This window comes from Cherax quadricarinatus, chromosome 24 (assembly GCF_038502225.1).
Source record: "Cherax quadricarinatus isolate ZL_2023a chromosome 24, ASM3850222v1, whole genome shotgun sequence".
Classification (NCBI taxonomy): domain Eukaryota; kingdom Metazoa; phylum Arthropoda; class Malacostraca; order Decapoda; family Parastacidae; genus Cherax; species Cherax quadricarinatus.
The window spans coordinates 42,816,814-42,841,910 of record NC_091315.1 but is presented as its reverse complement, the minus strand read 5'-3'; the positions used below and the strand labels follow the sequence as shown (position 1 = coordinate 42,841,910).

The 25,097-nt window shown below is 41.0% G+C and overlaps 1 protein-coding gene across 2 annotated transcripts in view; it reads right to left on the bottom strand.

Moving 5' to 3' along the window:
* The window catches only part of LOC128690717 (ropporin-1-like protein), a 45,024-nt gene extending 24,324 nt beyond the window's left edge, over positions 1-20,700 (bottom strand). The window contains exons 1-2 of one of the 2 annotated variants that reach the window (XM_070088454.1): positions 20,579-20,700; positions 8,670-8,814 (exon numbers count right to left, since the gene is read on the bottom strand). In XM_070088454.1, the coding sequence (XP_069944555.1) occupies positions 8,670-8,797 (128 nt within the window). In that variant the 5' untranslated portion in view covers positions 8,798-8,814; positions 20,579-20,700. The remainder of the gene's footprint in view (positions 1-8,669; positions 8,815-20,578) is intronic. The other variant, XM_070088455.1, reaches the window with a different exon arrangement.
* Positions 20,701-25,097: the final 4,397 nt, after the last annotated feature.

The window sequence follows — 25,097 nt, the reverse complement described above, 5'->3', positions numbered from 1 at the left end:
CCCACTGGGAGGGCCTGCGGGAGGCAGACTTGATCTAGACTTAGCGCCTACCTTCGCCGGCGGGAGGATGTGGAAACTTATTTGGTCCCTAAAGTTCCACAGGACAGATCCAGCATGGCCATAATGGAATGGCTGAGTTGGGTGGCCTTTATACCCCACCCAAAACAAAGCATTCTCTTGAGTTGGCGTGGATTGTTGGTAAGCTTATTTAATTTATAGATTTACCCTTCAGGGAAGGAGTAGGTAGTTTTACTGGTAGTACACTAATATTAGGTTTACTAAGGCAACTGTAGATAATAATAATGTTGACCTAAGACCTCAACATAGGTAGTAATAGGCCGATAATGTAGGCAAACACTAGGATAAGTTAGCTAGGGAGAACTGGCAGCCCTAGTTTGAACAAAGAGACGAGGGTCTGGAAGAGAGACCAGCTCGTTCTTCTTAAGACAGACACCAACTGGACAAGACGTGCCGTGATCAGCAGACGGTGCCCCCCCACGTGTCTTCACATTCGAGACCTGGGGAAATCTGGTAGAGGCACCTCAAAAATGCCCACTGTGTGGACCTGTACTTAACTCTGTGAAGAAGTGTCTTGTGTGCTCCCCGTGGACTGAACCAAGATGCCCTCCATCGAACAACTTTACCAGCAACTTAAGGAAGAATTGAGGGTAGTGAAGATGGAGATACGGCGATTGACCGAGGAAAACAAGAGAATTCGTAGTAGTCCTCCTGTTTCGAGTCCTCAGGTCAAGAAGGGATCGTGGTCAGTGGCTGGACAGCAGGGGACGATGAAGTTGACGATCAAGAAGATGAATAGAAAGCCAGAAACGATGAAGAAAGAGACTGCTGTGGAAACTCCTGTGGAAACCTCCAACGCATTCTCGGTGCTACCCGACGAATGTGAGTCGACTACTGGGATCGTCACAACGAACGACAACAAGGAAGGTAAGAATATTGTTGTTGTTGGGGATAGCCAGGTTAGATACATGGATAGGGCATTCTGCTTGAAGGACAGGACTAGGAGACAGAGGGTTTGCTTTCCTGGGGCTGGGATGGAGGACATTGTTAGCCGGCTTGACAACATCATGAACGGTAATGGGATCAATCCTATTATTTGCCTCAGTGCTGGAGGCAATGATGTAGGCAAGCGTAAAAGTGAGGATTTAGTTAGGAAGTTCAGGACAGCTATAGACATAATTAGGAAGAAGGGGGGGGCGCCCTGTTATATGTGGCATTTTGCCAAGAAGAGGTGTTGGTAATGAATGGTTGTCCAGAGCAATTGGTATTAATTGTTGGCTGGATAAACACTGTAAAGATAATGCAGTACCATTCATTGACAACTGGGACAACTTCTATGGCCAAAATGACATGTATGCCAGGGATGGGGTTCACTTATCCAGGGCAGGTGTGGGTTTTCTTGCTAACTCAGTTGAGGGGGTTGTTAGGACTTTAAACTAGGATTAGTTAGAGGTATGGGTTTAGAAATGATAAATAATGAGTATGGATATGTTGACTTATGCTCTGATATTAAGAATCTTAATAGTAACTGTCATGGAGTAACTCTGGGTAATGATAATTTCAGAAATTGTGTAAAAACAAAGATGAATAAGAAAAATGTGCAGAAGAAAAAACGTATGATGGTATTTTATGCTAACAGTCGAAGTGCAAGAAATAAAATTAATGAACTACGTTTGGTAGCATGTGCTGGGAACTTTGATATCATTGCATTAACTGAAATGTGGTATGATTTAAAGAGTCGGGATATGACTGCTAAGTGTAACATTCAGGGATTTAAGTTGTTCAATGTGGATAGATGTAATGGGAAGGGGGGAGGAGTTGCATTGTATGCTCGAGAAAATATTAATTGTTGCATAAAACAGGTATAAAAATAGATGGAGCAGTAACAGAATCTGTTTGGGTAGAGTTCGTGGAGGGTCAAGAAAAACTAATTCTAGGTGTAATATACCGACCTCCAGGCTTGCATCACGATAGAGGGAGACTTCTTTGGGACGAAATTGTTAGGGCTTCTGGACACAGTAACATAGTCATAGTAGGGGACTTTAACTTTAGTCAATGGAAATATAAACACAAATGCAGTATAATGTGATCCTTTATTGACTACGTTTCACCCACACAGTGGGCTTTTTCAAGTCACAAACAGAACTACCTGGGGTGGAAGGAACGCAAGTTATAGTCCGGTTCAGAATGCTGAGGTCAGGTGAAGAATGCTGCATCTGATGATGTACCGAGTGGGGTTATAGAGTCTAAAAACTTGGGTAGCTTGAAAAGGAGATTGGATAAGTTTGTGAGCAGACCTTCTACAGTGTTCTTATGTGGGATAGCGATGAAGAATTTTCTTGGCAAGTGGTTCAGCTATGTTATAGAAGCCACTATTCTGGTTGAAGTTGTCGGATATAGAAATAAGTGATGATTCCAGGATTCTTCGGTATTGAGTGTTGTCTTCTGTGGCGATAAGTCTTGAGTTTCTGTAGTTTATCAAGTGGTTGTGTGAATTACGGTGTTGTACGCAGGCATTCCTTGTGTCGTCAGACCTGCTTGCGTATTGGTGTTCTGAAATACGTGTTTGGAGGTCCCTTGATGTTTCGCCCACGTATAACTTATTGCAGTCATTACAAGGGATTATGTATACCCCTGCAGAGGATGGAGGCTTGTCCTGCCTACTACTGGTGATGTCCTTGATGGTCGTGGTTGTGGAGGTAGATACTTGGAATGATGTTTTGGCAAAGATGTTGGAAACATGTTTGGCAATGGAGTTGGTGGGAAGGACTATGTATCTCTTCTCGGCAGTGTCTTCTCTGAGTGTGTTGAAGATGTTTAATGCTCGCCGTCTGCAGTCTCTGATGAAGTGACGAGGATAGTGGAGTTTAGAAAATATTTGTTCAATTATAGTGCATTCTTCCTCAAGGAACTCGTTGCTGCAGATTCTGAGTGCACGCAGGAAGAAGCCTATAATTAGACTCTACAACCCCACTCGGTACATCATCAGATGCAGCATTCTTCACCTGACCTCAGCCGGACTATAAATACTCGCGTTCCTTCCACCCCAGGTAGTTCTGTTTGTGACTTGAAAAAGCCCACTGTGTGGGCGAAACGTAGTCAATAAAGGATCACATTATACTGCATTTGTGTTTATATTGCCATTGCGTCCATCCTTACCGGTGTTGTGCCAGAGTTGTGGAAGATGGCTAATGTGGTTCCTATATTCAAATCAGGGGATAAGTCCACTCCTTCAAATTACCGTCCAATAAGCCTGACATCTATAGTGGGCAAGTTATTAGAATCAATTATAGCTGACATTATCAGAAGTCACCTTGAAGAGCATAACTTGATAAATGAATCTCAGCATGGATTCACGAGAGGTCGTTCCTGCCTGACAAACTTACTGACGTTCTTCAATAGAACATTTGAGGCAGGAATATGATTGGGGTTATCTAGCTAATGATTTTATTGACGATAATCATACTTATGAATATGAGGGGATCTGCTTTTATGATTGTTTTCTTAATAATGTTTTTAGTAAAGCCTTCGATAGAGTACCTCACAAGAGAGAGTTACCATTAATGGAGTGAAATCTGAATGAGGATTAGTCACTAGTGGCGTTCCACAAGGATCAGTTTTAGGCCCTCTCTTGTTCATAATTTACATTAATGACCTTGATGAAGGGATTACGAGTGACATGAGTAAATTTGCTGATGATACAAAGATAGGCCATATAATTCACTCTGAGGAGGATATCAATGAACTCCAGGACGATTTGGATAAATTAATGTCTTGGTCTGAAAAATGGCAGATGAAGTTCAATGTGGATAAGTGTAAGGTACTTGCCCTTGGTAATGAAAATAACTCTCGAAGCTATAATCTAGGTGAAGTAGAGCTTGATCATACATAATGTGAAAAAGACTTGGGAGTCATGGTAAGCAGAAATCTAAAGCCAAGACAGCAGTGCCTTAGTGTGCGCAACAAGGCCAACAGATTACTTGGATTTATCTCAAGAAGTATAAGTAACAGAAGTCCAAAAGTTATTTTACAGCTCTATACATCACTAGTGAGGCCTCATTTAGATTATGCTGCTCAGTTTTTGTCCCCTTACTACAGGATGGATATAGACTCATTAGAGAACATACAGAGAAGAATGACTAAAATGATTTACTGTGTAAGGAGCCTCCCGTATGAAGATAGACTCAAAGTCTTAAATCTCCACTCTCTGGAGAGGCATAGAATAAGGGGAGATATCATTGAAGTGTATAAGTGGATGACAGGCATAAACAAGGGAGATATTAATAAAGTACTGAGGGTGTCGAACCAGGTAAGAACCAGGAATAATGGATTTAAGTTGGATAAATTTAGATTTAGAAAGGACATAGGTAAGTACTGGTTTTCTAACAGAGTTGTAGATGAGTGGAACAGTCTTCCCAGTGGGGTGATAGAGGCTAGGACCTTGGGTAGCTTTAAGAAGAGACTGGACAAATATATGAGTGGGAGGGGCTGGGTTTGATTGGTGTCATTGGGTATGGGAGTTATTTCTTGGGAAGCTTTAAGGTAGTAGTCGTTTTGATAAGGACCTGCCTCGCATGGGCCAGTAGGCCTTCTGCAGTGTTCCTCCATTCTTATGTTCTTATGTACCATAGATGACCTCCTCCGCCAGGCCCATACAGTAAGACAAAACCTCCACTTTATCTCGTAGATTTCTGGCCAGTGTCTGGGGAGAATTGTGAGTGAGTTTGATCTGTGGGCCTGTGTTGCAGCTGGGAGTGCATGCCCAGTAAGTACCAGTGTCTCTCGTCTATGTAGAAGCTAGTGTCCGTGTCTGCATAGTTGTACTAGGGGATACACACCCCCTTGGATATAGGAATTTCTGATGTGCAGGCAGTTCACTAATAACATTCTCAACCCCTGCCAATTTGGATTCAGGCCTAATAAAAATACTAATGATGCTATTATACACATGCTAGAACATATATACACTGCAATAGAGAAAAAAGAAGTCCCACTAGGGATCTTCATTGACTTACGTAAAGCTTTTGATACAGTTGACCATGACTTGCTCCACGTAAAATTGTCACACTATGGTATTAGAGGGCACTCCCTCAACTACCTCAAGTCTTACCTCAGCAACAGAAGTCAATATGTGTACGCAAATGGGGCAAGCTCTTCCGCACAACCAATTACAGTTGGTGTCCCACAGGGAAGTGTCCTTGGCCCTCTTCTCTTTCTCCTATACATAAATGACCTACCAAATGCTTCGCAATTACTCAAACCCACACTTTTTGCAGATGTCACTACATACGTCTTCTCTCACCCGAGCCCAGTCACGCTAGCCAATACTGTAAACACCGAATTACAGAAAATATCTACCTGGATGAGGACTAACAAACTTACACTAAACATTGACAAAACCTACTTCATTCAGTTTGGTAACAGAGCTACAGATGTACCTCTTAACATAACAATAAACGGATCACCTATCACAAAGCTAAGAGGGAAAATTCTTAGGAATCCACCTCGATAATAGACTCAAATTTCATACACATATACAACAAATTTCTAAGAAAATTTCCAAGACTGTAGGCATACTATCGAAGATACGGTACTATGTTCCACAGTCAGCCCTCCTGGCCCTTTATCACTCTCTTATTTACCCCTATCTCACCTATGGAATTTGTGCATGGGGCTCAACAACAATTAACCATCTCAGACCACTAATTACCCAACAAAAGGCTGCAGTTAGAATAACAAATTCTCACTACAGGCAACACACTCCACCAGTATTCAAAACACTCAACCTACTCACCATACAAAACATCCATACTTATTATTGCACCTATTACATACATAGAACACTTAACTCTGATATTAACCCTCCCCTCAAACATCTCCTTGCCAACCTCAACAGAACACATGACCATAACACAAGGCACAGATCACTCTTTGATGTTCCTCGTGTCCATCTCACGCTATGCAAAAACTCAATGCACATAAAAGGCCCTAAAATCTGGAATTCATTACCTGTAAATATAAAAGAAACGCTACCTGTTTATAAATTCAAGTCTCTTCTCAAAGATCACTTACTCACTCAAAACCAAATAAATACTGAATAACTGAACCTTATAAATTGTATATCCTATATGTTACTCACAATTATATCACACAAATGTTAAACCTAGGACCCAATCTAACTTTATTATTTTTTTAAATACACTACCTAACAGAATACTCCATTCGACTGAATGTACAGCAATGCAAGCAACCATATGACCTGTCTTTGTAATACTCATTTGTGCTTTATAGTTATCTGTTTACAATAATGTTTTATCACTGATTTCATCATTGCTTAGTTAATCTTAAGTTAATTTTAAGCCAGCCCGTAATGCTATGCATATAAGTGGCTTTGGCATGCTGCTCTTACCTGTATTTTTTGTACCTCTGTATGTATGCTTAAATTACTAAATAAAAAAAAAATTAAGGCTCCCGGTTGCACGTGGTTTCTGAGGGGAAGTCCAAAGGGGCTAAGGCTAAGCTTAGGGAAGTTGAAGATCAGGATATATGCTGCAACACCAAGTAAGTTAGTCCTTTATACATGCATGCAGGCGAGTTTCTTGCAACATCAATCATTTGTGAAAATCTGTCCTATAAGCCACTTGTGAGGCTGAGGTACCCACCTCAGAGCTCGGTGTCAACAGAGTTTGCCAGGGTAGGCGACTCACTTGGAGGCAGTGCACACAAATTTTCACACGATGTGTGGGTCAGTCCTGGACCAATAAGTCTCTAATAACCTTACGATGAACTGGGCATTATCAGGTGGGGGAAGCCTGGCTGGTTTCCCGGGGCCCGTGCCTTCTACGAGAGGCCCAAACTACTTTATTCACATCACCTATATTTATACCTGTCCTTCACTTATGCACTTTAATGATATCCTAGCGATTTTTGCCCTACACCAATCATTCATATGTTTCTGTATTGAATTGAAAAAGCTACATTTTTGCTATAAAAAAAAATTTGGGAATATTTCAATTTAGTTAGGATTCTGCTTGGAAAGAAAATATTAAGCACATTATATTATTATTATTCAGCCATTCTTCTTAACTACAAGCAACATGGCACTATTCCGAAAACAATCGAATGGGTGACTGTTGAGGGAGCCCTGAACAGTTGAAATATGACATAGGTATATGAGCCGCACAATCACTACCGTTTTCTGTTCGTGCGGCAGACTATTTTAAAGTTATCTCATAATCATAATTTTTTTCGTTATAACCTACCCTAACCTAACCCAATCTAACTTAGAAATGGGCTGCAATTCCTATTCAAAAGTGTAACAGTTATTAGAACAGGTAGTAAAATTATCAAGTTTAATTCTTGGAAAGGAAAAGTAGCTCCAAATCCTTGGATAAAAAGCCCGTCACCGGCATCAATTCACCCTCATAATGGGGAATATTATGCACAGCATTTCGGACAGAAGTTAATGCAGGATTCTATAAGGCTGAATTAGAAACAGTAACAAAAGTAGACGTATTTCGGTTGCTGTACCTACATAACACAAGGCACAATAGTTCTACCTTAAAACCCTCAAGAAGCACAGGAGCTGCAGCTCAGTTCCCTCGAAATACCTAGGAGCCAAAACTCAACCTTCCCACGAGTTCCAAAAACTGAAGATCAACACCTTGAAGAACCCCTGGAACTGAAATGCAATATACTCGAGAAATGTAACAGCAGTATTATTATAATCATGGGGGAGCGCTTAACCCCGTAGGGATTATACAGCGCCTGCGGGGGGGGGGGGGTATAGAAGGTATTTAGATTTAAATCAGGAAACTGGCGCACAGTTCCAATTCCCTAGATCAAGAGCCCCTCATCAGCATTAAGGAACTTCCCTTGAGAGGTCTGGCAGCTGTATTATTATTATAATAAAAAAGAAGCGCTAAGCCACAAGGACTATACAGCGCTCTGGCAGCTGTAGCTTAACTCTCAGAAGCCCAGGGGCTGTACGTCAACACCCTCAAGAGACCTATTAGCGGGAACTCAGTCCAAAAACTTAATCTGGTTTAACAGGAAATTAACAAGGAAGCCTGGCCTCGAACCAGGCTGCGAGAGCAAATAATTGTAATCGCCTAAACTTGCGTAACTGTACCTAAAATAAACTTACTTAACCACCCTTGAAAGCGGTTACAGGTGCGAGACTAATTAGGCAAATCTTATGTCAATAGGATTTTTGCTTCTACAAACCGTAAAGGGTGAGAAGCGATAATGGTTTTTCAGTGGGTTGTTAGTCTTGACGCCGTATTTCAAAAAAAAAAAAAAAAATGTACGATATAATGAAGCAGTTTTTTTATGCAAGATTTGCTAAATCATAGCAATGAAAATCAAATTAAAAGCATACACAAGGTTAAGGGAGGTGTAGGGAATTTTTTCCTTTGTACGATTTCGTTGAAATTTTTACCCGAGACTCTAGGCATGTTGAACATGATGTGGTAAAAGTTGCATCAAGATCGTCCAATAAATAAAGTTATGAAAAATAAGTGTTGTATGAGATGACAAACGAACTCACATGGAAACGTAACATTGAATCTTGTCTTCTGTTTTATTGTCTCCATACGGGTTCGTTTGTGCCATATATAAAATATGAGTGATAACACTAAGGTACGTGTTACCTGAAGTAAGCAACAGACCAAATTAGAAGATCCTTTGGCTGGGTACGAATGGCTGACTTGGTGTAGTCCTTGAGGATGCGAGGCAGCGAGGCAGGGACCCGAGCCTCAGTAATGGTCGACACCACCATCCTCACCTCCCTCTTGCCTGATGATAACATAAGACAGGATGACCTTTAATGAGGAAAATTTATAGAGGATTTACAAACAGTAAAATAATTGTGTATAACAATTCTCAGAGCACATAGATGTTTTAGGGCTGTACAGGCATACAACTATGGTACATTATATTGCTTTAATCTAGGACAACTCAATAAAGTCAGTGTAAATTATAAAATTTATATATATATATATATATATATATATATATATATATATATATATATATATATATTATATATATATATATATATATATATATATATATATATATATATATATATATATATATATATATATATATATATATATATATATATATAACGAACAGGCGATACATTTCTTATGAAAAGATCTATAGTACATATAGCATTTCTGGCACCATAACTAACATCCAAAATAACTTAATACTAAAAAATAAATGGATATGGAACTGTTTAAGTCAAAAAGAGAGAGCTCACCAACGAGTTCTGCACATAATCCCGACAACGAGAGGAGAGGTGAAGAAAATACTAAGTGAACTAGATATCTCGAAAGCAATGGGACCAGACAAAAATCTCTCCATGGGTTATGCGAGAAGGAGCAAAGGAACCGTATGAACCACTAGCAGCGATCTTCAACAAATGTATTGAAACAGGGCAGGTTCCAGAGGTCTGGAAAACAGCGAATGTAGTCCCAATATTTAAGAAAGGGGGCAGACAGGTGGCACTGAATTACTAGAAAAAGACGCTCCCTATACAGGCAAAGGCGAAGAATCACAGAGCTGCTGAAAGGGGCCAGTATATCTGAAATACGAAAGGAGGCACTGGCCACAGAAATAGCAAATATCGAACTTAAGCTTAAGGAATTATACAGGAGACAATAAACACAGGAAGAACTTAAAGCCATAAATGAAATTGAAAAAAATACTTCTTTTCTTATACCAAATCTAGGGCAAAAACAACATCCAGCATTGGACCCCTGCTTAGACGAGATGCGACTTACGCAGACGACAGCAAAGTGAGCGAGATACTGAAGTCCCAATATGACTCAGCATTTAGTGAGCCGTTGACCAGACAGAGTCGACAATCTAAATGAATATTTTATGACCAAGTCTCAAAATCTGGTTAGTTAAAAATTTTCTGATATAATCCTAACATCACAAGAGTTTGAAAAAGCAATAAATGACATGCCCATACACTATGCCCCAGGCCCAGACTCATGGAACTCCATGTTCGTCAAGAACTGCAAGAAGCCTCTTTCACGTGCCTTAAGTATTCTATGAAGAGGAAGCTTGGACATAGAGGTCATCCAACAGTCATTAAAAGCAACAGACATAGCCCCATTCCACAAAGGTGGCAGTAAAGCAATTGCAAAGAATTACAGACCGATAGCACTAACGCCCCACGTCATAAAAATCTTTGAAACTGTTCTAAGAAGCAAGATCGCCACCCACTTAGATACCCACCAATTGCACAACCCAGGGCAGTATGGATTTAAAACAGGTCGCTCCCGTCTATCCCAATTACTGGACCACTATGACATGGTCTTAGACGCTCTGGAGGATAAACCATCTCAAAAAATCTGCTAGAGTTCTATGATAAGATAACAAAAGTTAGGCAGGAGAAAAAGGGTTGGGTAGACTGTATATATCAGGATTGCAAGAAGGCGTTCGTTACAGTACCCCACAAGAGACTGGTACAAAAGTTAGAGGAGCAGGCAGGAATTAAAGGAATTACTAGAGTAGATCAAATAATGCTTAACGGGGAGAAAACTGTGAGTTACTGTCAGGAAGTGACGAGTGGGGTTCCACAAGTGTCAGGACTGAACTAGTGTATTGTTTCTTGTGTATGACATGACAGTGGAAATGGAGTCAGAGTCGTCACTGTTCGCAGATGTGAAACTAGGGCGAATATAAAACAGGAGTAGCTCAGAAGAGACTACATTATTATTATAATCAAGGGGGAAGCGCTAAACCCGGAGGATTATACAGCGCCTAGGGGGGGATGTGGAAGGCATTCAGGCTTAATTCGGGGAACTGGAGCACAGATCCAATTCCCTAAATCAAGAGCCCCTCACCAACATCAAGGAACCTTCCTTGAGGGGAGAAGAGACTACAAATGGATCTATAGAAGCTGCAGGATTGGTCTGACAAGTGGTGCTGCGACCCCTGAATGGGTCACAATGTATATAATGTATATTACCTTTTCATATAATTTTATATTGCTTATATTTGCGATAATAGCTAAATCGTAAATATATTGCTTTATATTATTTGACTTAGTTATATTGTTAGGTAGGATGTAACATTCATATATTATGTGCTCATAGTTAGTCTTGATTGTCTAACTACTGTAATTATCGCTCGTGGCTCGTTACTCTGCCGGCTTCTCGGTGTTGCTGGGCAGCAACTGTCCACGGAGCTATCACGTGATTGAGGGGGGGGGGTGTTCACACCTCGCCTGGAGTAGTCAGGCTGGGCTAGACTCTCTTGTTGGTTGGACGTTCTCCTGGCAAGATGCCCCACTCCTCTCTTGTGGGCCCTTGTTGGAGAATCGTCTCAGTCGCGTTCTTGTTGTTGGTTCTGTAGAACTGTTCACAGAACATTGTCTAGACTTGGTGATTTTCGACGTTGTACTGAGGTTGTGTCACATAGACACTCTGAGCAACTCAGGTCCTGAGCAGTAGCTTCTGGTCTAACTTGTACTGGTATCTGTGTACTGTCACAGTCGGGGATTTTCTTATGCTGAACTTAGATTCAGTAGTATGGGAGTTTTGTGACTTTTGTGGAGGATCTGCAGATGGTCCCGGGACTACTTAGTGTCGTTATATTATCTCCTTGATCCTGATTCTGTGTCGCAGCTGCTTGTTATATTGTTGTTCGGCTTATCAGTCGTTTTATTGTTCAAGCAAGCTGTTCTGATTGCCAGGTGGTCAAGAAGTTAGTCGATGTGAGGACTTTGTCAGTCACTGGTTCAAGTCTAGTCGAGTCGTGAGACATAGCGAACTTAGAGCACTTACACACAAACTTATTTGTATATTGTATTATTAAATGTTAATGTACCAGACAGTACTTAAGACATAAATATGTGATATGTGCCTTCAGCACAATAATACTGTACACGAGAGAAGTGATTATTATTATTTTGATTACTGTGATTAATTTAATTTGATAATATACTCCTAGACATCTTTATTGTTAATAAACTTATTAAATTTTAATTTCTCTAGTTAGTAGCCTACCAATTGTAATCCTGAAGCCCTAATAATTCTTATTGAATTCTGATGGATAATTGGACCAGGATACTGACTACTTGTTACGAAAACCCAGTAACAGGCTGAATGCTAGAAGGGCAGTCCTTTCTAGTATTCACTGGAGATCTCTATGCTTATTAGAAATCGCGTTTTTTGTAACAAGTGGCTACTAGAATTTATTCCAGCAAAAACAGTCATGAAAATCAGAGAAGGGCAAAGACGTCAGGCAACAGTGTATTGGCTCAAGGCAAGAGATGACAAACCTCCCTGAAAGAGGATCTAGGGGTGAGCATAGTTCCCAGCATTTCGCCTGAAGTGCACACCAATCGAATAACTGCTGCAGGAAAGGCGAAACTGGGTAGCTTTCAGAAACATCAACAAGGAGGCACTCACGAACTTATACACGGCATGTGTCAGCCCCATTTTGGACTATGCTGCACCAGTATGGAACCCACATCTGGTTAAGCATTTAATGAAGCTGGGAAAAAAATATAAAGGTTTGCAACGAAACTACTCTTAGAACTGAGGGGTATGACCTATGAGGAGAGGCTAGAGGAGCTAAACCTGGCGACACTAGAGCACAGATTATTATAATCAAGGGGGAAGCGCTAAACCCGGAGGATTATACAGTGCCTGGGGGGGGGATGTGAAAGGCATTCAGGCTTAATTCGGGGAACTTGAACACAGATCCAATTCCCTAAATCAAGAGCCCCTCACCAACATCAAGGAACCTTCCTTGAGGGGACTAGAGGACAGAAAGACCAGAAGTGACATGATTACGACGTACAAAAATACTGAGTGGACTTGACAGTGTGGACAGGGAGTCTGAGAGGTGGATCTCGGGTTCACGAGGTCACAGCTGGAAGTTAAAGTACAAAGGAGTCACAAGGATGTTAAGAAATACTTATTTAGCCTTTAGAGTGGTCAGAAAGTGGAACGGCCTAGACAAATGAAGTGGCGGCAGGATATAAATATTAATTTTTATTAACACACTGGCCGATTCCCACCAAGGCAGGGTGGCCAGAAAAAGAAAAACTTTCACCATCATTCACTCTATCACTGTCTTGCCAGAAGGGTGCTTTACACTAGTTTTTAAACTGCAACATTAACACCCCTCCTTCAGAGTGCAGGCACTGTACTTCCCATCTCCAGGACTCAAGTCCGGCCTGCCGGTTTCCCTGAATCCCTTCATAAATGTTACTTTGCTCACACTCCAACAGCACGTCAAGTATTAAAAACCATTTGTCTCCATTCACTCCTATCAAACATGCTCACGCATGCCCGCTGGAAAAAAATAAATAAATAAATAAATAAATAAATAAATAAATATATATATATATATATATATATATATATATATATATCGTGCCGAATATGTAAAACTGGTCAATTAGCAAGAACTCATTTAAAATTAAGTTCTTTCTAAAAATTTCTCTTATAAATGGATAAATTGTCATTTTTGTGGAAATTGGTGTCACGCCCCTTGTGCAGATATCCAAGAATTAGCTACAAGCAGTATTAAAACAGGGAAGTGTTTTCGGGTATGCCCAAATGAGGAAAATCTGTGGACTAAAATCACAAGGATATTAAAAGAGGATAACATCAAAGCTGCTTTCATAGACAACCTGGAAGCTTTCTACAACAGAGGGGAACATAAAAAGTCTGGGCTGAATGGTACTGCCCTTGATACTGGCCATGTAGTCAGAAACTGTAAGGCTGGAGGTGATGTCCTGGTAGTCAGTAAATGTGGGGCTGATAGTGCTGTCCTGGGAGATAGTAATGGTGAAGCTGGAGGTGCTGTCCTGGGAGACAGTAATGGTGAAGCTGGAGGTGCTGTCCTGGGAGACAGTAATGGTGAAGCTGGAGGTGCTGTCCTGGGAGACAGTAATGGTGAAGCTGGAGGTGCTGTCCTGGGAGACAGTAATGGTGAAGCTGGAGGTGCTGTCCTGGGAGACAGTAATGGTGAAGCTGGAGATTTTGTCCAGGTAGTCGGGAATTATACGCAGGAAGGAATACATATAAATGACCTCATAGGGGACAGGAGCCGTAGTGGGGAAACAAGTGTAGTCAAAGATAAGATAAAACCAATATTGCAAACTAGAAATACCACAGGAAATAGCAAACAAGAGGACTCCACTAGCAATAGTGAGGATATATTACCAAAAACAACTGGTGGGAGCTCCATTGTTGGTGCTAGGGAGGATAGGAATAAGACAGGGAAACATGCACCAACAGGGAATAGTCACAGAAACCCAAGGCAAACGGAAACCAAGCCTGTGCACATACTATGCACTTGGTATCTGCAGACATGGGAAATCTGGAAAAACAGACGGGACGTGCAACTATGACCACCCTAGAAAATGCCATGCCCATATGACAACAGGAAAATGCAAACTCCCTTCCTGTAAGCTTTTTCACCCTGAAATGTGTACCTCTTCAGTACAGGAAAGACTGTGCTATAACTTAAATTACCAGGCACACCATCTAAAGGGTACAAAAAGATACAAAACATCCAGGCCATGGGAAAACCTGGGTAGCCACAGCCACTCAAGAGGGAGAGGTTTTTTAGTGCCAGGAAGGAAAAAAACTGGCAGGAAATGGCAGAAATCGTACACCAAATCCAGTCATTCCTGGAGTGGAACCACAGTCGATGGCCTCCACTCCAAACCAACAGATACAGATACTAATGCCGGAAAAAAAATCCCCCAGTACCAACAATACCACCAGTCCGATGACATTCTTCTTTGCAAATATACAGGGTCTAAAGCCAGCAACAAACAACAAAATACCTTTCATCCGTGGACTGCTTGCAGAGGCAAAGGTAATGTTCGCGGCTTTCACTGAGACCCACATAAAGGATCACTTGGACAACGAAATATGGATCCCAGGTTACAACCTATACAGATGTGACAGAGTGAACAGGCAAAAAGGAAGGGGGGGGTTGGCCTGTACATTGCAGAGTCACTTGTTTGCACAGAACTGCTAAATGCCTCAAATGATGTAGTGGAAGTTTTAGCAGTAAAGGTCGAGAACCAAACCCTAGTCTTTGTGGTAGTCTACAAGCCTCCGGATGCAACATCCCAGCAATTCCAGGAACAGCTGTTAAAAATTGACCACTGTCTGGAAAATCTTCCAGCTCCTGCACCCAACATCTTGCTCCTGGGGGATTTCAACTTAAGGCACCTAAAATGGAGGAATATAGCAAATAATATTGTTGCAGTAATAACACCAGGAGGCAGCTCTGATGAAAACTCACACTCACACGAGCTTTTAAATCTCCACAAAATTCAATTTAAACCAGCAAATAATAGAGCCTACTAGACTGGAGAATACACTAGACCTCATCTTCACTAACAATGATGATCTGATAAGAAATGTCACCATATCAAAAACAATATACTCAGATCACAACATAATTGAGGTTCAGACATGTATGCGTGGAGCCCCAGACCGACATAATGAGACTAGTCACGAGGGAGCATTCACCAAATTCAACTTCAATAACAAAAACATAAAGTGGGACCAAGTAAACCAAGTCCTAACCGATATAAGCTGGGAAGATATACTAAGCAACACAGACCCCAACTTATGCCTAGAACAGATTAACTTGGTGGCACTCGATGTATGCACAAGGCTTATTCCTCTAAGAAAAAGGAGTAGATGTAAAATAGAAAGAGACAGGCGCTCCCTTTACAGGCGACGGAAAAGAATAACAGAGCGGCTAAAAGAGGTCAATATATCTGAAATGCGTAGGGAGACACTGGTCAGAGAAATAGCAAGCATCGAACTTAAGCTAAAGGAATCTTATAGGAGTCAGGAATCGCGGGAAGAACTAAAAGCCATAAATGAAATCGAAAGAAACCCAAAGTATTTCTTCTCCTATGCCAAATCAAAGTCGAGAACAACGTCCAGTATTGGGCCCCTACTTAAACAAGATGGGTCCTACACAGATGACAGCAAGGAAATGAGTGAGCTACTCAAGTCCCAATATGACTCAGTTTTTAGCAAGCCGCTAACCAGACTGAGAGTCGAAGATCAAAATGAATTTTTTATGAGAGAGCCACAAAATTTGGTTAACACAAGCCTATCCGATGTTATCCTGACGCCAAATGACTTCGAACAGGCGATAAATGACATGCCCATGCACTCTGCCCCAGGGCCAGACTCGTGGAACTCCGTGTTCATCAAGAACTGCAAGAAGCCCCTATCACGAGCCTTTTCCATCCTATGGAGAGGGAGCATGGACACGGGGGTCGTCCCACAGTTACTAAAAACAACATACATAGCCCCACTCCACAAAGGGGGCAGTAAAGCAACAGCAAAGAACTACAGACCGATAGCACTAACATCCCATATCATAAAAATCTTTGAAAGGGTCCTAAGAAGCAAGATCACCACCCATCTAGAAACCCATCAGCTACACAACCCAGGGCAACTTGGGTTTAGAACAGGTCGCTCCTGTCTGTCTCAACTATTGGATCACTGGAGTTTACGTGGAGAGAGTTCCGGGGGTCAACGCCCCCGCGGCCCGGTCTGTGACCAGGCCTCCTGGTGGATCAGAGCCTGATCAACCAGGCTGTTGCTGCTGGCTGCACGCAAACCAACGTACGAGCCACAGCCCGGCTGATCAGGAACTGACTTTAGGTGCTTGTCAAGTGCCAGCTTGAAGACTGCCAGGGGTCTGTTGGTAATCCCCCTTATGTGTGCTGGGAGGCAGTTGAACAGTCTCGGGCCCCTGACACTTATTGTATGGTCTCTTAACGTGCTAGTGACACCCCTGCTTTTCATTGGGGGGATGGTGCATCGTCTGCCAAGTCTTTTGCTTTCGTAGTGAGTGATTTTCGTGTGCAAGTTCGGTACTAGTCCCTCTAGGATTTTCCAGGTGTATATAATCATGTATCTCTCCCTCCTGCGTTCCAGGGAATACAGGTTTAGGAACCTCAAGCGCTCCCAGTAATTGAGGTGTTTTATCTCCGTTATGCGTGCCTTGAAAGTTCTCTGTACATTTTCTAGTTCGGCAATTTCACCTGCCTTGAAAGGTGCTGTTAGTGTGCAGCAATATTCCAGCCTAGATAGAACAAGTGACCTGAAGAGTGTCATCATGGGCTTGGCCTCCCTAGTTTTGAAGGTTCTCATTATCCATCCTGTCATTTTTCTAGCAGATGCGATTGATACAATGTTATGGTCCTTGAAGGTGAGATCCTCCGACATGATCACTCCCAGGTCTTTGACGTTGGTGTTTCGCTCTATTTTGTGGCCAGAATTTGTTTTGTACTCTTATGAAGATTTAATTTCCTCATGTTTACCATATCTGAGTAATTGAAATTTCTCATCGTTGAACTTCATATTGTTTTCTGCAGCCCACTGAAAGATTTGGTTGATGTCCGCCTGGAGCCTTGCAGTGTCTGCAATGGAAGACACTGTCATGCAGATTCGGGTGTCATCTGCAAAGGAAGACACGGTGCTGTGGCTGACATCCTTGTCTATGTCGGATATGAGGATGAGGAACGACAAGGTCCTAAATGCACTAGAAGATAAAAAGAATGCAGATGTAATATATACAGACTTTGCAAAAGCCTTCGACAAGTGTGACCATGGCGTAATAGCGCACAAAATGCGTGCTAAAGGAATAACAGGAAAAGTCGGTCGATGGATCTATAATTTCCTCACTAACAGAACACAGAGAGTAGTCGTCAACAGAGTAAAGTCCGAGGCAGCTACGGTGAAAAGCTCTGTTTCACAAGGCACAGTACTCGCTCCCATCTTGTTCCTCATCCTCATATCCGACATAGACAAGGATGTCAGCCACAGCACCGTGTCTTCCTTTGCAGATGACACCCGAATCTGCATGACAGTGTCTTCCATTGCAGACACTGCAAGGCTCCAGGCGGACATCAACCGAATCTTTCAGCGGGCTGCAGAAAACAATATGAAGTTCAACGATGAGAAATTTCAATTACTCAGATATGGTAAACACGAGGAAATTAAATCTTCATCAGAGTACAAAACAAATTCTGGCCACAAAATAGAGCGAAACACCAACATCAAAGACCTGGGAGTGATCATGTCGGAGGATCTCACCTTCAAGGACCATAACATTGTATCAATCGCATCTGCTAGAAAAATGACAGGATGGATAATGAGAACCTTCAAAACTAGGGAGGCCAAGCCCATGATGACACTCTTCAGGTCACTTGTTCTATCTAGGCTGGAACTGCACACTAACAGCACCTTTCAAGGCAGGTGAAATTGCTGACCTAGAAAATGTACAGAGAACCTTCACGGCACGCATAACGGAGATAAAACACCTCAATTACTGGGAGCGCTTGAGGTTCCTAAAACTGTATTCCCTGGAATGCAGGTGGGAGAGATACATGATTATATACACCTGGAAAATCCTAGAGGGACTAGTACCGAACCTGCACACGAAAATCATTCACTACGAAAGCAAAAGACTTGGCAGACGATGCAACATCCCCCCAATGAAAAGCAGGGGTGTCACTAGCACGTTAAGAGACCATACAATAAGTGTCACGGGCCCGAGACTGTTCAACTGCCTCCCAGCATACATAAGGGGGATTACCAACAGACCCCTGGCAGTCTTCAAGCTGGCACTGGACAAGCACCTAAAGTCGGTTCCTGACCAGCCGGGCTGTGGCTCGTACGTTGGTTTGCATGCAGCCAGCAGCAACAGCCTGGTTGATCAGGCTCTGATCCACCAGGAGGCCTGGTCACAGACCGGGCCGCGGGGGCGTTGACCCCCGGAACTCTCTCCAGGTAAACTCCAGGTTGATGTAAAAATTTATAATTTTGCACCAAAAGGAACTTAGAAAACTTACCTAACCTTATTATAACAAGAACAATTTATTTTAGCCTAACCCAACTAAATATATTTTAGATTTGTTTGCAATAATTTAATACTAAACAAACACAGTGAAATATATTTTTTTTCGTTACGTTCATAATGATTTTGGCGAAATTATTGCATACACAAATTTTCACTTGTCCTATATGGCAAGATGAGCATTGCTATTTAAGCCAAGATCGCAAGTTCTGCCTATTCGGCACGACATATATATATATATATATATATATATATATATATATATATATATATATATATATATATATATATATATATATATATATATATATATATATATATATATAGTACCAGTACTGTACAACACTGCTGTGTGTTGGTACCAGTACTGTACAACACTGTGTGGGTGCAGCTCCACGGTCCTGCCCGTCCTCCTGCCCAACCACCTGCCCGTCCGATCGCCCAAGCACCTGCCCGTCCTCCCGCCCAACCACCTGCCCGTCCTCCCGCCCAACCACCATAACTACTGACACACACACACACACACACTACCGACACACACACACTACCGACACACACACACACTACCGACACACACACACACACTACCGACACACACACACACACTACCGACACACACACACACTACCGACACACACACACACTACTGACACACACACGAAGTGTAGCTTCTATACATGACTCACGGTAGTGTAGCTTGCATACATAACTCAGGGTAGTGTAGATTGTATAACTCAGGGTAACTATATATATATATATATATATATATATATATATATATATATATATATATATATATATATATATATATATATATATATATACCACCCAGGGAGGTACTATCGTGTAGTAGGTTGGTAGACAGCAACCACCCAGGGAGGTACTTATATATATATATATATATATATATATATATATATATATATATATATATATATATATCTCGGTTTGGGAATAGATATGATAGGGCTTACGCAGCCAGGCGTAAAACCAGTAACAACCAGCAGAGGCAAGAAGGGCCAGATGAGACTACCTCTGCAACCACAATTAGGCAAGTATGGGTCATCATCAAATGATTGTCCCTTCATGGGACGCGTCTCGACACTAACGAAGGGCTCTTGACCCCATAAATTGGAATGAATTCCTCTATCTTGGATCAAACCCGATTGCCTCCCGGATCGCAAGTGCTATATGACCCCTAAGGGTTTAACGCTTCCCCGTAAATATAACAATAGTAATTCATCAGATGACCCGTTGGCCTACCCAGGCTAGGTTTCTCCCCTTACATAAAATACAAACGATCATATATAATAGGGTAATGTAAAATGAGTTGTTTCAGCTGGTAATGTCGAGAGAACAAGTGATCTTCTCAGAGCAACAGATCAAATATAACGAAACCTGTCTGACTCCCAGTGACTTCATCAAGGCGAAATGCTGTGCATTCTGTGCTTTTCAAAAAAATATGCATTTATAATGATTTACAGTAAGATTTTAAATTTCTGAGTATAAATTTTAATGAGAATATCGTGGAGAAAAAAAATTAAAGCGAAAAAACTTCGAGTATAGACGAACTGCCAGCTTAACGACCGTCGTGCAACTGATAGGTCTTAAATCTAACAAGCTACTGCCAAGCTTTCATTGTCCCCACGGCTTTACACAGGTGGTCGGCACTGACCTTAGTTAGTATGTGAGGAAGATTGCTAACAAAATAGGTATTTGTGAAGATGTTCCGTAGCTCCTCCGTCACTACCAGTCTGCTCCACTGCTGGCCAGGAATGTGTGACGTCACTAGTCAATACCGCTCTACACAACTCATCATGTGTTATTATTATAATATTATTATTATTATAATCAAAAAGAAGCGCTAAGCCACAAGGACTATACAGAATTATTATAATAAAAAAAAGCGCTAAATCACAAGGGAACTCATCATGTACTGCTGCTATAATTTGTTTCACTATCAAAATGTTAGGACCCAGTCGCTGGACATTTTTTTTTTTTGTGCCTGAAGCCTTTTAACTATTGCACACACAAAGTTGATGCTTAAATAAAACTAACAATCTAACACCTTTATTGTTTGAAACTTTTTACAGTTATTTCAGCTGAGAAAATCATAAATGTGTCCAGAAGTGAATGAGTCTGGGATTACCGCTGACCTATTTACCTTCTTACTTTTAAACATTGTTAGATCACATCCTATTAAACACAACCCTGGGAAACTTTTAACTAGATCTGCTTAAGAAAACTTAAGCTAGAACATATATAATATTTAATTATAAATATTATATTCACCATTAATATTATTACATTTATATAGACACACTAAGCCATAGTGGTCATACAGAAGCTAATAATTTTTATTATTTTAATCACAGGGAAGCGCTAAACCCATAGGGTTATACAGCGCATGTGGGGGATGGAAGGTATTCAGGCAACTGGAGCACAGATCCAATTCCCTAGATCAAGAGCCCCTCGCCAGCGTCAAGGAACCTCCCTTCAGGGGACAGAACGTAAGGAATGAGATTATTATTATTATAATCAAGGGGGAAGCGCTAAACCCGGAGGATTATACAGCGCCTGGGGGGGGGGGATGTGGAAGGCATTCAGGCTTAATTCGGGGAACTGGAGCACAGATCCAATTCCCTAAATCAAGAGCCCCTCACCAACATCAAGGAACCTTCCTTGAGGGGATAAGGAATGAGAGATAATTACCTTTCATAGGAGCTAGGTGAGAGGTACCTACAATTCCTTGAACAAGAGCACCTTTACTAACAATAAAGATAATTAAACTAACCATCAATAAGGCACTCACCATGGCTTATTATTATTCAACAAAAACCGATAAACTCGGTGTGTGTGCTGCTAACTCGTATTTTTATTAAGGTTTTACAAACTGGGTCATACGTATTATTACTCACAGGCGTTAAACCCAAATGGGTCATACAGAGCCAGATGGCAGGAATGAAGCATGTGCTGGAGGAGGTAAGTGCTATAGGAATTCAAAGCTGGTAAACAAAATAGTTAAAAAAATCACAAGTAATATTTACACTACAAGTAAGACTGTCCAAGAGCAAAAGTAAAACTGTCCAGGTTTTGAAAAAAACAAAAAAACAAAACGGAAACAAAAGGATGAATCAGAAAGTGTTAGACTATCGATGAGACACGATACGTCTCGAAAGAAGGAAGACATTATATATTCCTCCATGACATGACCGTGTGAGTCAGTCGTGTGGGGCTGATGATCGCAGGTGCCAGAACTCACTCCCACGACCAACAACAATTCAAACATGTAAGTGCTCATTTACCAACTTTACCTAAAAATTAGTGTGATTTGTTTTATTCCCGTTAAATAATTTTGAGTCTACCTCTTCTGATTATTATTATTTTGTCGTCGCATTCACGAGGAAGCGCTAAACCCGGAGGTCATACAGAGCCTGGGAAATGAAAGGCACTCATACTTGGTTCAAGGAATTGGAGCAGTTCCAATTCCTTAGATCAAGAGCTCCTCATCAGTATTAAGGAATCTCCCTTGAGAGGCACTTCTTCAGAACAGCTTCAGTATTTATTGGTTGATGCATATTATAGACACCAAAGTACCCATTAAGTTTAGTATATGTGTGGGCAAATTTGCCAATATGCTAAATCAATTTAAGAAAAAAATGAAATCGTTGAAATGTGCAAAAACTGGAGGAGGATTCTTCTGATGGAATTCAAACTTTCAATCGTTGTGTGTTTTTCCACAAAGTAAGATTAGCATTGTTATTGGGCTGCAAAAGTCATAATTTCCCAATTTTACTAAACATCAATATTGATTTCCATGCAGTAACTAAATTACTAATAATATTATTATAATCAAAAAGCAGTAACTAAAGAATGCATTTTCTGATCGACTCGCTAAGCTTAAACGCTGACATGTTCCATAAAAAAGATGACAACTGTGGAAAATAATGTATTTTCCGGAAAAAATAGTCTATTTTTTATGTAAATTAGTGTAATACATAGTATTTAATAAAATTTATGTCAAAAAAAATGGGAAGCCCTGCGCCTGTGCAGAAGAGACTCGCCATGTTTGAACTAGTTAACACAAACGTTAGTGATTATTATAATCAAAAACCCCTCAAGGAAGGTTCCTTGATGTTGGTGAGGGGCTCTTGATTTAGGGAATTGGATCTGTGCTCCAGTTCCCCGAATTAAGCCTGAATGCCTTCCACATCCCCCCCCAGGCGCTGTATAATCCTCCGGGTTTAGCGCTTCCCCCTTGATTATAATAATAATAATATAATAAAAAAGAAGCGCTAAGCCACAACGGCTATACAGCAACAAACGTTAGTGAATAATCGGAAGAATTTTCGTACTCTAGAGGTTAAATTGGGCTGACACCTCTCAAATAGGAGCCGAAATTGTTGGATGTGTATTCCTGCATAACTTGAGATATCAGGCGACTGGACAAGACAGCTCCAGGAACCTCAGATAAGTCTGTTTATGTTGTAACTCTGGCCAGTGTTATTTTCATGTATAGACAGTGAGGTTTTCTGAGTATGATACATCTTGATCTCCAGTCAAATTGGTGAGTGATATTAGATATATTCTCCTTCTGTTATATAAATGTGTATATATATAATCATTTATTAATTTTAATATACAGTCCACAAACTTATATATTTACCAGAATTCCTGGTGATGCATATTTCATTTGTAATTAATAGGTCTAGAGCATTATTATTATTATTATAATCAAGGGGGAAGCGCTAAACCCGGAGGATTATACAGCGCCTGGGGGGGGGGATGTGGAAGGCATTCAGGCTTAATTCGGGGAACTGGAGCACAGATCCAATTCCCTAAATCAAGAGCCCCTCACCAACATCAAGGAACCTTCCTTGAGGGGTAGGTCTAGAGCAACTTGTGGATATGACAGTTGTAGGTGTCGAAGGGGGACATTTTTGCAACCTAGGTGTCCCAAATTCCTACTTGTCTAAGTAGCTTTGATAATAATTATCTGTGTTACCATTTACTGGTATGTACCTTATGAATTACATCCAGATAAATGTAATTTTCCACAACAACCTTCAAGTTTAAACTGTTATTATAATCAAAAAGATAAATTTAAACTGTGTAGATGCAAATTTGAAAAATTTACTGAAATTGGATTCTGATTAATTACTGTTATTTTTTTTTTTTTCTGATAGGTTTCAAACTTTCAATGTTGGCTTGACTTTTACTTTGAGCTCAACAAATTTTACATTCCCAATTGTATTAAACGGATTTTGTGATGAATGGTTTGAAAAACCGACTAGTTGAAGATTGAGACACTTATGCAACATATGGGAATCTTTATTCAGGAAACGTTTCGCCACACAGTGGCTTCTTCAGTCCTTTAATGCAAAGTTGAAAGGCATAAGGAGAGGAGGAGTTTGAGGTAATCAGTCCCTCAGCCTGGAGTCGATGTGTTCAGTCCATCAATCTTGTAGAATGTACAGCATAGGGCCGTATTATTATTATTATTATAATCAAGGGGGAAGCGCTAAACCCGGAGGATTATACAGCGCCTTGGGGGGGGGGGGGATGTGGAAGGCATTCGGGCTTAATTCGGGGAACTGGAGCACAGATCCAATTCCCTAAATCAAGAGCCCCTCACCAACATCAAGGAACCTTCCTTGAGGGGCATAGGGCCGTAGACGTGGCTTATATACTGTAGTGAGGCGAGATGAAGGAGGAGGAGGTGGGGTCATAGTGGTATCATCCACTAGTCGAAGTAGGTCTTCGTCCAAAGGTTGGACAAGTGTTGAAGAATTCTTTGTAACAAGATCCCATGATGCTGCAGTGTCTGACAGTTGTGATGAATGGTTTGAAAAACCGGCAAGTTGAAGATTGAGACACTTATGCAACATATGGGAATCTTTATTCAGGAAACTGTTTCACCACACAGTGGCTTCTTCAGTCCTTTAATACAATATGTTGCACAAGTGTCTCAATCTTAAACGGATTTTATAAAATAACTACAGTATGCATCTTGTCATCGGCTTCAAACACCTGGTGTATCTTAATAGGGAATTATTTTTTAATTATTGTGACCTTTGTAGGTGTCAGTTTGCCAGTTATATAGAAGAAGTCAAACTGAACTTAATAATTTACTACAATCAAAGCTAAGCCCTATACCAACAAGGGTCACACAGTCTGACTGTCCTTAAAAATAT